The 15,746-nt window shown below is 40.7% G+C and overlaps 1 protein-coding gene across 1 annotated transcript in view; it reads right to left on the bottom strand.

The window, feature by feature from the left end:
* ngfrb (nerve growth factor receptor b) overlaps positions 1-15,746 on the bottom strand; it is a 219,135-nt gene that overhangs the window by 136,337 nt on the left and 67,052 nt on the right. The window contains exon 2 of the mRNA XM_060939350.1: positions 6,460-6,601. Coding sequence (XP_060795333.1) covers positions 6,460-6,601 — 142 coding nt within the window. The remainder of the gene's footprint in view (positions 1-6,459; positions 6,602-15,746) is intronic.

Below are 15,746 nucleotides of genomic sequence, written 5' to 3'. Positions count from 1 at the left end.
CACTCGAGAAATATACCAAGTTTGTGTGCTTAAATGTTTGCTTCATGATATAAATGAAGCTATATCTAAATAAATATTCACCCTTGTACTCTAAATCATTGATGAAATGTAGTTATGCAATTAATGTATGTACAAGGGTTGATCAATGGCATTGTTTTAACATGAAAAAAACACAGAAGTTAAAATTCATGCTATCTGCTAGTTTTCTAGTTTTCATGCAAATCTTATGTTAATTAATGTATGTAAAAAAAACCATTATAGCAGCTACAGTGGTGCTTGAAAGTTTGTGAACCCTTTAGAATGTTCTATATTTCTGCATAAATATGACTTAAAACATCATCAGATTTTCACACAAGTCCTAACAGTAGATAAAGAGACCCCAGTTAAACAAATGAGACAAAAATATTATACTTGGTCATTTATTTATTGAGGAAAATGATCCAATATTACATATCTGTGAGTGGCAAAAGTATGTGAACCTCTAGGATTAGCAGTTCATTTGAAGGTGAAATTAGAGTCAGGTGTTTTTAATCAGTGGGATGACAATCAGGTGTGAGTGGGCACACTGTTTTATTTAAAGAACAGGGATCTATCAAAGTCTGATCTTCACAACATATGTTTATGGAAGAGTATCATGGCACAAACAAAGGAGATTTCTGAGGACCTCAGAAAAAGCGTTGTTGATGCTCAGCAGGCTGGAAAAAGGTTACAAAATCATCTCTAAAGAGTTTGGTCTCCACCAATCCACAGTCAGACAGATTGTGTACAAATGGAGGAAATTCAAGACTGTCGTTACCCTCCCCAGGAGTGGTCGACCAACAAAGATCACTCCAAGAGCAAGGCATGTAATAGTTGGCAAGGTCACAAAGGAACCCAAGGTAACTTCTAAGCAACTGAAGGCCTCTCTCACATTGGCTAATGTTAATGTTCATGAGTCCACTATCAGGAGAACACTGAACAACAATGGTGTGCATGGCAGGGTTGCAAGGAGAAAGCCACTGCTCTCCAAAAAGAACATTGCTGCTCATCTGCAGTTTGCTAAAGATCACGTGGACAAGCCAGAAGGCTATGGGAAAAATGTTTTGTGGACGGATGAGACCAAAATAGAACTTTTTGGTTTAAATGAGAAGCGTTATGTTTGGAGAAAGGAAAACACTGCATTCCAGCATAAGAACCTTATCCCATCTGTGAAACATGATGGTGGTAGTATCATGGTTTGGGACTGTTTTGCTGCATCTGGGCCAGGATGGCTTGCCGTCATTGATGGAACAATGAATTCTGAATTATACCAGCGAATTCTAACGGAAAATGTCAGGACATCTGTCTATGAAGTGAATCTCAAGAGAAGGTGGGTCATGCAGCAAGACAACGACCCAAATTACACAAGTCGTTCTACCAAAGAACGGTTAAAGAAGAATAAAGTTAATGTTTTGGAATGGCCAAGTCAAAGTTCTGACCTTAATACAATCGAAATGTTGTGGAAGGACCTGAAGCGAGCAGTTCATGTGAGGAAACCCACCAACATCCCAGAGTTGAAGCTGTTCTGTACAAGGGAATGGACTAAAATTCCTCCAAGCCGGTGTGCAGGACTGATCAACAGTTCCTGGAAACGTTTAGTTGCAGTTATTGAGGTATTTCACCTGACGTCACAGGGTCATGTGACGCCCCGGTGTCCACCATTTTGGACGGCAAGCTAGCTAATGTCAACAACAGTAGCTAGTATGTTACTGTAGCAATATTTACGTTCAGTTATTTGGATGACTGTTAAAACCTTTCAGTCTCAAGTTTTTCCTTTACTGGATTTACTAGTTTACTGAGCTAGCGCGCGATGGCTCCCGGCTTGGCCGGCTAGCGTGCGATGGCTCCCGGCTTGGCCGGCGAGCGCGCGATGGCTCCCGGCTTGGCCGGCGAGCGCGCGATGGCTCCCGGCTTGGCCGGCGAGCGCGCGATGGCTCCCGGCTTGGCCGGCGAGCGCGCGATGGCTCCCGGCTTGGCCGGCGAGCGCACGATGGCTCCCGGGTTGGCCGAGCGCGCTAGCTCAGTAAACTAGTAAATCCAGTAAAGGAAAAACTTGAGACTGAAAGGTTTTAACAGTCATCCAAATGACTGAACGTAAATATTGCTACAGTAACATACCAGCTACGATGTTGTTGACATTAGCTAGTGCTAACAGCTAGTTGCTAATACACTGCTACAACTACACCGACCCTAATAATACAGTTCTTGGTCATTGCCTGGTAACAGCAAACTTATAATGGGCCATGTCTCAACAGACTAAGAAGTTATTTCAATGACATTTAATAACATTTTGTTTATCCTGAGGACCGAAAGTAAATGAAAATGTGAACAAACCTTAGCTGTAATCAGATGGCGACCACCGGCTCCAGGGACGACCCGCTGATGTAGGCATGTTACCCAGCCTGACACAAAATATTTGTAGGCATCCAAACTCGTATACGCTTTCAGATCAATACCTGTGTATGGCGATGGGTTTTTAACGACATAGGTATACAGATCATGTGGGCCGAAGTCAGGTAAAGACGAGGGCTTCGTGTACTTCCGTACGTCAGTGAACAATCCTGGTGGAAGCAGGTAAACGTCGTTCTCTAAGCCTGCTAACCTCAATTTTTGCAAATACCTCTCCCTCTGCTCGCCCAGTAAATGCCCTACGTCGCTGGATAGTGAAGGTGTTTTCTGCATCTCGCTCCTTTTTCTTTTATGTTTTTCGTTTGTCGCCTTCCTCGCATTCAAACTGATTCGAGCCGTGCCGTCCAAAATGGCAGCGTCACATGACTTGGTCACGTGAGTGAAATATCTCAATAGCTGCACAAGGGGGTCACACCAGATACTGAAAGCAAAGGTTCACATACTTTTGCCACTCACAGAAATGTAATATTGGATCATTTCCATCAATAAATATATGACCAAGTATAATATTTTTGTCTCATTTGTTGAACTGGGTTTTCTTTATCTATTTTTAGGACTTCTGTGAAAATCTGATGATGTTTTAGGTCATATTTATGCAGAAATGTAGACAATTCTGAAGGGTTCACAAACTTTCAAGCACCACTGTATAAATGGTCTTTCCACCACAAAATAAAAAAAAAAAACGCAGCTTGTTACTTCACCAAGAAACCACAAAGTGTAAACTCCTCTATCGTGAAGTTATTGTAAACATACAAAAATTGTAAAGTTACAACTTTACCTCTGACTGTTACAAAGCGCTGACACTAGAGACTCCTTCCATAAATATTCAATAAACATCTCCTAACAGAAAACATCACCATATTACACCATATGATTATACACATTTCTAAATCTGTTTATTGTATGTGGGGCGTCTGTGGTACAAGTCCTTGTAAATGAGCTGTTACTATAGAAACAAGATATAGCATTAATATAAACATGTACGTTTCAGCTGCACTAATGTCAGAGCTGCTGTTGTGGAAAATTAATCAACACCTTCTGACCTTCTGCGGTGTAAATGACTATTACTGAGGTCCAGGTTCTCAAACATATTTCCCATATTTATAGAATTTATTACACCCATGACAGCAAAATCCTGAAAGCACTCACCCTCAAATTCTGCTCAGCGTCAACCATGAGACATTTTAATCACTACACTCTGATGACCCTGATGCCGTGCTCAGATGTTTGGCCTCAGGGTGGAATTTGCATGTTTCAAGCTAAGATGTACCCTGTTCTGTTTGCATACAATGATGTTATGTCTCAGCGGGGGCTACATTTTAAAAGCATATTCACTTTCACCAAGTGGCATATCTACATCCGGAGCTGATTTCCACATCCGGAGAGCTGCGATACATCATTCAGCATTCAGTATTCTCTTGTAGAGTTCATCACAAACAGTGTAACCATGACCACAATGTGAGTCTTATCAACATTACGGGGAAGATTTGGAAAAAACAAAACTTCAAAATAAAATGCACAAATAACATTGGTTTTCATTAATGTCATGAAGAAAACTTTACACACTGAAAAGCAAAACGTTCACTGCAAATAATCACAAGGGGACTGTTTAATAATTAAATGCTGACTTTGGTCAGAAGTGAATAGAATTCCCCGCTGCAATCATGCTAGTCTTAATCACCATCCAATCACATCCCTAAGTCATACACAGGGGCGTGGCTTTAAAAGAACAAAAGGCCCTGAATGGCATTTGTCCATTCTCGAAGTCGGACATCCGGGTACTTTTGACGTCAGGTCACATGACCTTGGAGCCGCCATATTTAACTAGGGGAAAGCCTGGCTTTATTGTGTTAGCAATAAAATGCCTAAAAGCTGTTGTGTTGTTGGCTGCACAGCCAGTGCAAACAAGAACCCAGCATTAAAGTTTCATATGTTGCCATTAGGTGAAAAAAGACGTTTGCAGTGGCTGAGAGCCATAAATAGAAGTGAAATCAACTCTGATGGATCTGTGACGTCACGTCGACTTCGAGAATTTCAGCAAAGACAAAACTGACTAGAATATAATATATTACACATCTGCGTTGACACTGTCAGTGACAGGAGCTGCTAAACGACTCCACCCGTTTCTACAGAACTGCACTATCCACAACTCATACAGCCATCAATGTTACACTGACTCGTCCCTAATTCATAGGCTATACACACCGGAGAAGCCATCATTTATAAAACAACGCAGTGTATTTTTCCATAAGGCACAGAGAGTCAGTTAGAGCTCAGCCGTTCGTTATCACAGAGCCTCCAAACCAACATTAGCTACAGACAGACAACGCTTTGATTGCAGTGCAGCTTCACAAAAACACCACAGAGAACAGATGCTTACGAAGAAATGGCATGGAAAATATACAACCACAAAACATATATTACTTAGCTGGAAGGCAGGCGTACCTGAGTTCATTCGTCCTCTTTTCGTGGACCAGTGCAGAGAGGTTTAAATCCCACGGATGTCGGATTAGGCCTTCATTGTTAGCTCACTGGCTAGTTTTCAACATGGAGCCGAAGTGACACCGGCCCGCAACACACACCAGCCGAAAACAAACTCATTCCCAAACTTATCAGTCACACAAAGGTTCACATGATGTACCAAAACCTAGTAGTGCTGCGTGCTTCCCCTAATTCTCCTAACATGTACGCTCTCTCTTTCCCCTAGTCAAATATGGCGGGCCTGCTGTCAAGGTGTGTCACGTGATCGTGACGTCACGCCGACTTCGAGAATATAAAATGACATGGTTTTATATAGTTTGTTATGAGTTGCTGAATTCTTCCTGCACTTGCGCTGTTAAAAAATAAATAAATAAAAAATAAAAAAAGCTGACATTATTACAGCCAAACTAACACCGATATGTACTTTCAGAAAGGGTGGGGCTTAAATTTGGTCAGCCAGATGGTAAAATCTTATTGCATCACTGCAACAAATTTCCCAACAATCGCTAGCTTTCTAGCAAACTGGGAACTGAATGCTTTTTCAATTTGTTTTTGTTTTTATGTTCTACTGTGACTTTCTAGTCAAAATCATATTGTATTTTTTATAACAAATATGAGATAATGAGATGAGATAAATCATTTAAACTGTTTTTTTTTGGGGGATGATGGTTTCATTTTGGGCAGCACGGTGGTGTAGTGGTTAGCGCTGTCGCCTCACAGCAAGAAGGTCTGGGTTCGAGCCCCGTGGCCGGCGAGGGCCTTTCTGTGCGGAGTTTGCATGTTCTCCCTGTGTCCGCGTGGGTTTCCTCCGGGTGCTCCGGTTTCCCCCACAGTCCAAAGACATGCAGGTTAGGTTAACTGGTGACTCTAAATTGACCGTAGGTGTGAATGGTTGTCTGTGTCTATGTGTCAGCCCAGTGATGACCTGGTGACTTGTCCAGGGTGTACCCCGCCTTTCGCCCGTAGTCAGCTGGGATAGGCTCCAGCTTGCCGGCGACCCTGAAGAACAGGATAAAGCGGCTAGAGATAATGAGATGAGATGAGGTTTCATTTTGGCCTTAAAAATAAAGGAATTAATTGGTAACAGCCAATTAATTGGCTGGTAAAATGTATGGAACAGACTTAATCAATTTTAATTTTAGTCATTTTAATTTAGCTAGCATAAGTACACCTTCGTTATTGTGTAATTTCAACCAGTATTTTATGCTAATTAGTACTGGTGGTGGTTAGTAGTGATAGTGTATGTTTACATCCGTAATCAAAGCATGATAATACTTTGCAAAAAAAAAAAAAACAGATAAAAGAAAATGGGTAATCATAGACAAAGTAATTATGGGTGAAACAGAGAGCAGGTGGGCACAATCAGGTAACACACTTATGACAGCACAGGGGTGGAGCCAGGACCAAAATCAAAAGAAAAGCACATGGAGTGAACTCATAACAAAATAGCTTTAACTGCTAATCAGGTTACTCCCCTCAAGGAACGAGTGTTATGTCAATCTTTAAAGTAGTGAGGAAATTTTCAATCGGTTGACTTTGTTGTGTACTCACTGTCGAGGCACGGCTGACACACTGTTTGCGTCTCTCCACACAGCTGGACCACGCCCTCACCTGGTGGACACTGTATGCAGCACTCACCGCTGGCGGTGTACTGTCCTGAATCACACATGTCCCAAGCTGAGAACACACCCACCTTCACAGAAACAAAGCAAAAGACAAAGAGTTACTAACACATTGTGTTCACTGATTCATTCCATTAGAACAAACACAAACACATCCATCAGAAAAACAGGATGAAATGCTAGCATGCCAAGCAGTACATTACATGTTATGCTCATAACAGAGGTGGTTCAAAAGTGCTAAAATCCTTTTTATGCATCTAAATAAATGCTCTGGTAAAAGTTTATGTATGGCTTCAAATTCTTCAAATTAAATTAATGAACAGAAAAAAGATTAATTCCTGACAGTAAATTAGCATCTCTTTAACCAAGGAATATGGGAAAACTTCAGCTTAGACTAACTAACAGCAGCTTTATTCGTCACCTCTCATATGTTAGCTAGCATGATCAATACTGTAAGAACTCTGACCAAGCATTAGCATTCAGCTAGTTATCACAGTACAAATAGACCCCTTGCGCATGATGTCACTCATTACGTGATAATTACACCTGGGGGTCAAACAGACACCATCTTTAATGTAAGCAAGGCTTAACCTGTCTTCAATATGGTTCATTTATGCACTATTTTTGGTTGTTCAAATAGAGAAATAGATAAAAGTTATTACGGTCTCCCCACTATCAAGAAAAATGTTAAAGAGAAGCAAATGCTTCAAGAACAATGAAGACATGAGTGGTTAAAGAGAATATGACAAGAGGAGCTAAGCCTGAAAACTTCAGAGAAATTCACAATTGTATTTAAAGTGTATTTAAAAAATAGAAAGTCGGAAGTGAGTATGGAAGAGTTTGCTTAAGAATCTTGTTTCATTTTTTCTGCTCACATTCAAATTAACTTCTTCATGAAAGTGTTTGATTTTCTTACAGGTGAAGCAGCTTCCTTATTCAACACAGTAAATCCAGATTGGTTTAAAAAAACTCTGACATAACTCAGCAAAAAACCCAATAAGAAGCGACATGCACAATATATCCTAAAAGAACAGAAAAGATTAAGAGCAGAGAGTGCTGAAGCTTTGTTTCTGTTATCAGAGGATGCTAGTCCTGTGCAAAATATCATTATGGAGCCAGAGTGTAGGAATGAACCTACAGTTCAAGAGTGTTCTACACAAACAGACTGAACTTTACAACAGCTGAATGCATGTGAAATGGAAATAAAATCGACTAAGGCATGAAAAACTATTTTGGATAAAATTGTTATTGTCCATTACACACATCAACCTGTGTGACTCAGTTGTGCCTTTTGAATAGAAAATAAATGAAGAGGGAATTGAATGTTAACTGTTTATTGAAATTATTATTACATGGGTGATTATAGTTACTATATGACTATAGCTACAACTGGAATGTGCTGATTCTGTTAGCATTTGTAATTATTGTACCATCCACTATGAAGTAAAATTAAAATAAAATCTTACAATATTGTCTGAAAGTCTAGAGCAAGATATTTTATTATTTTACAAATAACACTTCATATATTGTTTTAACAATAATAAGTATCAATGTATAAATGATAGAGTGCAAATAGCTTTGTAACGAGATGTCCTTGGGGTTGTTGAGACATGGAGGGCCAGGAATACTATCTAGTCCACAGTTCAGCTAGGAGTCCTTTGAGAGTAAATGCTTTGACTTTTGCAACATTCTGTTCCCAAAAGCTGATGTTGAGAAAAAGTCTTTACACAAAGAATGTTTTCTTGCTTTTGTAGTTTTTTAACTGTTCTTCCGTGTCGTGACACTTCGGGAAAAAGAAGGTATATTCACACAATTCACACAAATCTACAATGTCACTTCAGTCATTGTGAGGGATTTTATACAGACCATAACCGCTAATAAACTCTAATTTCCGCATATATCTATCCTTCGCTTCTTTCTGACTAAGATTATCCAAGTAATCTGGTAGTTGAGCTTTTTTAGCTGTAGTTTTCTTCTGAGAAACTCTCAAACTCTCGCGGTTACCAGTGGACTAGCCCCCCACTGTAACCCTAGCTGTACAGGCGAGAGGCCGAGGGCTATCAAAATGGAGATCGGTGCTGCACCCATACGCCTTAAAGAGTCAGTTAGTACTGGGACAGGGGACTGCCTGGGAAGACCAGATTCTGGCATGAGAGGGACTTTGACGTTTTTTTTTTCCTTCAGAAAACAGCAACAGACACCAGACATGTTCGCTTGGCTACAGTATGTAAACAAAGTTTGCTTGTCCCCCAGGTACAGTGGGGCAAAAAAGTATTTTGGCTACGTTCACACTGCAGGCTGACTCAAATCCGATCTTTTCGCCCATATGTGACCTGTATCCTATCTTTTATTGACAATATGAACGACACAGATCCGATTTTTTCAAATCCGACCCAGGCCGTTTGGATATGTGGTCCTAATTCCGATTCCTATCCGCTCTTTTCATATGCGACTTCAGTCTGAACCGCCGGGTCGCATTCATCCGACTTACACGTCATCAACAAGCCACAAACGTCACTATTCTGCGCTGAAGTAGGCGGCGGGTCTCAAGTTACAACAACATGGCGCATAATCACGGGCGCAGATAGAGGGTGGGACTTGTCCCACCCAGATTTAAATTCACCTCGCTCGGTCCCCCCACTTATAGGGAGGAAAAAACGTCTATGCTGTCTTTCTTTGCATAAGGTAAACCTCACGGAAAAATCAAAAGACTAATTACCATTCGGTTTATTGAGGTGCACAGCAGTGTATACATAGTTGCAACAATTCACATAAAACAAAACAAAGACTGATATTCGGTTGGTTGAGCTGCGCAGACTGCACAGGTTGCGAGCTCGAGCTTGGTTGCTATGGTAACCCACAATGAGTTTGACAGGCATATCGGGGTTGGGGTTGGTTTGCTGGCAGCTTTGTCCCCCCCAGTTCAAAAAACGTATCTGCGCCCCTGCGCATGACATCAATGCGAGGGACGCTTCGGGCTGTGAAGGTTCTGAATCTTCTCAATGGAAGGACGCAGAAGTTAGGGAGCTGATTTCCATTTGGGGGGATACAGCTATTCAAGCTAGATTGTATGGGTCATACCGCAACCGGGCGGTTTTACTTCCGTAAACACTGGCCATGCTCACTGCATGTGACGTCGTCGTATCCTGCAATGCGCATGCGGAACACTTTTAGGTCGCTTTTCGTTCATACTGAGGATCACATACAAGTCGCATATATTTGTTAATGTGAACGACCTCACAAAAAAATCGGATTTCACAAAAAAATCGGAATTGAGCATTAAGCCTTGCAGTGTGAACGTAGCGTTAGTCAGCCACCAATTATGCAAGTTCTCCCACTTAAAAAGATGAGAGAGGCCTGTAATTTTCATCATAGGTACATTTCAACTATGAGAGACAGAATGGGGGGAAAGATTCCAGGAAATCACATTGTAGGATTTTTAATGAATTAATTGGTAAATTCCTCGGTAAAATAAGTATTTGGTCACCTACAAACAAGCAAGATTTCTGGCTCTCACAGACCTGTAACAACTTCTTTTAAACATACCTGTCAACCCTCCCGTTTTTCCCGGGAAATCCCTTATTTTGACTTATTTCCCGCTGTCTTCCCGTTTTTTTTATTTTCCCGAAAATATCCCGTATTTTCACATTATATAAAAGTCCCGTATTTTCACAATATAAAAAAGTCGGTAGGTCCAGAATTCATGACGCGCCTCTGACAGGAGTTTACAGCAGGAAGTTGGGCCATGAATTCACGTCCCCGCCCTCTCAGGCATCAGTAATTACAGAACTACGTCCAGAGGCGAGGCTGAACAAGTGATTAGGTCCAGTGTTGCCAGATTGAGCGGTTTCGCGCCCAAGTTGGGCGGTTTCAAGTGCATTTTGGCGGGTTTTGAACATATTTTGGGCTGGAAAACGTCAGCAGTATCTGGCAACACTGATTAGGTCTGAGGTGAAGATGGCGATGCTAATAGCTAAGAAAAACATTAGCCTCTCTTTCTTTGATGATTTCAACAAGTGCGTGGCTGTAATGTTCCCAGACTCTTCCATCGCAAAGAAATTTTCCATGGGGAAAATGAAAGCCTCCCAAATAATCAAAGGTAAGCTACACATGTTTACATTAAGTATGTCCTGGCTAAGACCTCATAAATAGCCTAGTGTAAACTAATTGGTGTATTAACTGTTTTATCCACTCATTGTCTATTTTATTTTCTATCTGAAACTTACCCATTTTAAATCACTCTTGGTTTAATATCTTATATTACTCTTTATCTCTTTATTACTCTATCTATCTATCTATCTATCTATCTATCTATCTATCTATCTATCTATCTATCTATCTATCTATCTATCTAGTGTTCCGAGGCCATGACTATGGTAAAACCATAATAAATTGCAATGGAATTGAATTTATTGACTGGTTATATAATGACCTTTCTTATTTTAACATAAGATACATATTTTAGCCCTTAATTTGGGAAATAACTGGTACCACTGAAAGCAAATAAAAATAAATGTATAGTTTATTTACAAATGCACTCTATAAACCATAAGCATATTGAGTTTGGGTCTTGGCTATCACCAACATGCACCAGAGTACAGGAAATCACAAATACTAGATAGAAAATTGCCCCCCATTCAACTACACACCCACTTTTGGTGAAGGGTATGACTTTCCGAAATTTTCCCTTATTTTGAGTTAAAAATCTGGGAAATATCCCTTTTTTTCAAACCTCAAAGTTGACAGGTATGCTTTAAAAGGCTCCTCTGTCCTCCACTCGTTACCTGTATTAATGGCACCTGTTTGAACTCGTTATCAGTATAAAAGACACCTGTCCACAACCTCAAACAGTCACACTCCAAACTCCACTATGGCCAAGACCAAAGAGCTGCCAAAGGACACCAGAAACAAAATTGTAGACCTGCACCAGGCTGGGAAGACTGAATCTGCAATAGGTAAGCAGCTTGGTGTGAAGAAATCAACTGTGGGAGCAATTATTAGAAAATGGAAGACATACAAGACCACTGATAATCTCCCTCGATCTGGGGCTCCACACAAGATCTCACCCCGTGGGGTCAAAATGATCACAAGAACGGTGAGCAAAAATCCCAGAACCACACAGGGGGACCTAGTGAATGACCTGCAGAGAGCTGGGACCAAAGTAACAAAGGCTACCATCAGTAACACACTACGCCACCAGGGACTCAAATTCTGTAGTGTCCCCCTGCTTAAGCCAGTACATGTCCAGGCCCATCTGAAGTTTGCTAGAGAGCATTCAGATGATCCAGAAGAGGATTGGGAGAATGTCATATGATCAGATGAAACCAAAATAGAACTTTTTGGTAAAAACTCAACTTGTCGTGTTTGGAGGAGAAAGAATGCTGAGTTGCATCCAAAGAACACCATACCTACTGTGAAGCATGGGGGTGGAAACATCATGCTTTGGGGCTGTTTTTCTGCAAAGGGACCAGGACGACTGATCCGTGTAAAGGAAAGAATGAATGGGGCCATGTATTGTGAGATTTTGAGTGAAAACCTCCTTCCATCAGCAAGGGCATTGAAGATGAAACGTGGCTGGGTCTTTCAGCATGACAATGATCCCAAACACACTGCCCAGGCAATGAAGGAGTCGCTTCATAAGAAGCATTTCAAGGTCCTGGAGTGGCCTAGCCAGTCTCCAGATCTCAACCCCATAGAAAATCTTTGGAGGGAGTTGGAAGTCCATGTTGCCCAGTGACAGCCCCAAAACATCACTGATCTAGAGGAGATCTGCATGGAGGAATGGGCCAAAATACTAGCAACAGTGTGTGAAAACCTTGTGAAGACTTACAGAAAACGTTTGACCTCTGTCATTGCCAACAAAGGGTATATAACAAAGTATTGAGATGAACTTTTGTTATTGACCAAATACTTATTTTCCACCATAATTTGCAAATAAATTCTTTAAAAATCAGACTGGGATTTTCTGGATTTTTTTTTTCTCATTTTGTCTCTCATAGTTAAGGTATACCTATGATGAAAATTACAGGCCTCTCTCATCTTTTTAAGTGGGAGAACTTGCATAATTGGTGACTGACTAAATACTTTTTTGCCCCACTGTATAGGGTAGCGACGGTTGCTAATGTAAATGTAACATCAGTGCAAGGGATCGATACTAAATGGACATAGCGGCAGGCAGATCAATTACAAAGTACAAGGAAAGTACAGATACTGTTACTTTCCATCTGTGGCTAACAAATTATGCGCATCGTGAGTGTATTGTAGGAAATGCAACATATTTTTATCACATACAATAACATGAGAAAAAATGCTAGCACATTAGTGAAATTAAAAAAGTGAAATAACCTACCACTGAACAGAAAACAAAATTAAGTGGTATGAAATTAAGAATAGTTCCCATATGAAGAAGTCCTTCTTAGCATTTTTTTTTAATTCTATTATATTTCTAGTCTGTGCACAGTCCCCAATCCTTAAACTAGAAATGCTAAACATTAGAGACATGTCAGTAAACGAATTGACTCTTTGAACTGATTCCTTTAGGTGATTGTTGAGAGACTTGTTGCTTCATATCTTGTAGAAGTTTTTGTTGTTGTTGTTGTGTTGGCTGTGATAGATGTACATTCTCAGAACACGCTGGGATCTGGAGTCTCTTGAGGCTGGATTACTGGATCCCATCTACGGCTAATCTTTTCAGTGGTAAATTCACTGTTGGCATTAACCACGGGCCACTTGTGCTCCACTACGACTAAAAGCACATCCATCAAAGCAGGACAAATGAAATGAGGCAGGTTTTATGCAGCAAAAGTATTTCTGAACCGATTCCAGCAAACAGACTTTTTCCCATAAAGAAAATGACAAACCCCATGACCTCAGTTGATGCACGTTCTATTATTTATGAACATACAAATCATTCCAGTGATGATTATCATTATTATTGTCTAAGGCTTAATTAGAAAATGACTAACATAGAAAAAGTGCACAGCATTCTGTTTTTCTTTGTTGGCTGGTCGTCTTTCCAGACAGAACACTCTTGTAATATATCGTAGATCCAAAAACTTCATAAGGAACATTCAGCTGTCAACATATTCTTTAAAACAATCAATTTTCCGAGTCTCGGAATAGCACTAAGGGAAATATTTAATCAACGTATGACAACAATATTTTCAATTCAGGTCACTGAACTGCATTCAGAACTATAATGATATTTAAAAAAAATATATGCTTGGCAAAGAACTGCGAAAACAGAAGAACCGTGGGAATTTGTGAGAGTCCTTCAGGTCACGTCCCATTAGGAGTTTGTGCATCCAACCCTGTTCTTTTTTTCCTTTGGACAAAATCTCCTGCTTTATCTCAGATTATTTGGAAAAAAGTCTAATACACACACACACACACACACACACACACACACACACGTGTATTACACATATTCACACAGTGGTGCTTGAAAGTTTGTGAACCCTTTATCATTTTCTATATTGCTGCATAAATATGACCTAAAACATTATCAGATTTTCACACAAGTCCTAAAAGTAGATAAAGAGAACCCAGTTAAACAAATGAGACAAAAATATTATACTTGGTCACTTATTTATTAAGGAAAATGATCCAATTTTACATATCTGTGAGTGGCAAAAGTATGTGAACATCTAGGATTAGCAGTTCATTTGGAGGTGAAATTAGAGTCAGGTGTTTTCAGTTAATGGGATGACAATCAGGTGTGAGTGGGCACACTGTTTTATTTAAAGAACAGGGATCTATCAAAGTCTGATCTTTACAATACATGTTGTGGAAGTGTATCATAGCACGAACAAAGGAGATTTTTGAGGACCTCAGAAAAAGCGTTGTTGATGCTCATCAGGCTGGAAAAGGTTACAAAACCATTTCTAAAGAGTTTGGATTCCACCAATCCACAGTGTACAAATGGAGGAAATTCAAGATTATTGTTACCCTCCCCAGGAGTGGTCGACCAACAAAGATCACTCCAAGAGCAAGGCGTGAAATAGTCAGCAAGGTCACAAAGGACCCCAGGGTAACTTCTTAGCAACTGAAGGCTTCTCTCACATTGGCTAATGTTAATGTTTATGAGTCCACAAACAGGATAACACTGAACAACAATGGTGTGCATGGCAGGGTTGCAAGGAGAAAGCCACTGCTCTCCAAAAAGAACATTGCTGCTCATCTGCAGTTTGCTAAAGATCACATGGACAAGCCAGAAGGCTATTGGAAAAATGTTTTGTGGATGGATGAAACAAAAATAGAACTTTTTGGTTTAAATGAGAAGTGTTATGTTTGGAGAAAGGAAAACACTGCATTCTAGCATAAGAACCTTATCCCATCTGTGAAACATGGTAGTGATAGTATCGTGGTTTGGGCCTGTCTTGCTGCATCTGGGCCAGGACGGCTTGACATCATTGATGGAACATTGAATTCTGAATTATACCAGTGAATTCGAAAGGAAAAATGTCAGGACATCTATCCATGAACTGAATCTCAAGAGAAGGTGGGTCATGCAACAAGACAACGACCCTAAGCACACAAGTCATTCTACCAAAGAATGGTTAAAGAAGAATAAAGTTAATGTTTTGGAATGGCCAAATCAAAGTCCTGACTTTAATCCAATCGAAATGTTGTGGAAGGACCTGAAGCAAGCAGTTCATGTGAGGAAACCCACCAATATACCAGAGTTGAAGCTGTTCTGTATAGAGGAATGGGCTAAAATTCCTCCAAGCCGGTGTGCAGGACTGATCAACAGTTACTGGAAACGTTTAGTTGCAGTTATTGCTGCACAAGGGGGTCACACTAGATACTGAAAGCAAAGGTTCACATACTTTTGCTACTCACAGATATGTAATATTGGATCATTTTCTCATCTCATCTCATCTCATTATCTCTAGCCGCTTTATCCTTCTACAGGGTCGCAGGCAAGCTGGAGCCTATCCCAGCTGACTACGGGCGAAAGGCGGGGTACACCCTGGACAAGTCGCCAGGTCATCACAGGGCTGACACATAGACACAGAAAACCATTCACACTCACATTCACACCTACGCTCAATTTAGAGTCACCAGTTAACCTAACCTGCATGTCTTTGGACTGTGGGGGAAACCGGAGCACCCGGAGGAAACCCACGCAGACACGGGGAGAACATGCAAACTCCACACAGAAAGGCCCTCGCCGGCCCCGGGGCTCGAACCCAGGACCTTCTTGCTGTGAGGCGA

The sequence above is a fragment of the Neoarius graeffei genome, chromosome 14 (assembly GCF_027579695.1).
Source record: "Neoarius graeffei isolate fNeoGra1 chromosome 14, fNeoGra1.pri, whole genome shotgun sequence".
Lineage (NCBI taxonomy): Eukaryota > Metazoa > Chordata > Actinopteri > Siluriformes > Ariidae > Neoarius > Neoarius graeffei.
The sequence above is the reverse complement of the archived record's forward strand: the minus strand, read 5'-3'. Positions and strand labels throughout refer to the sequence as shown.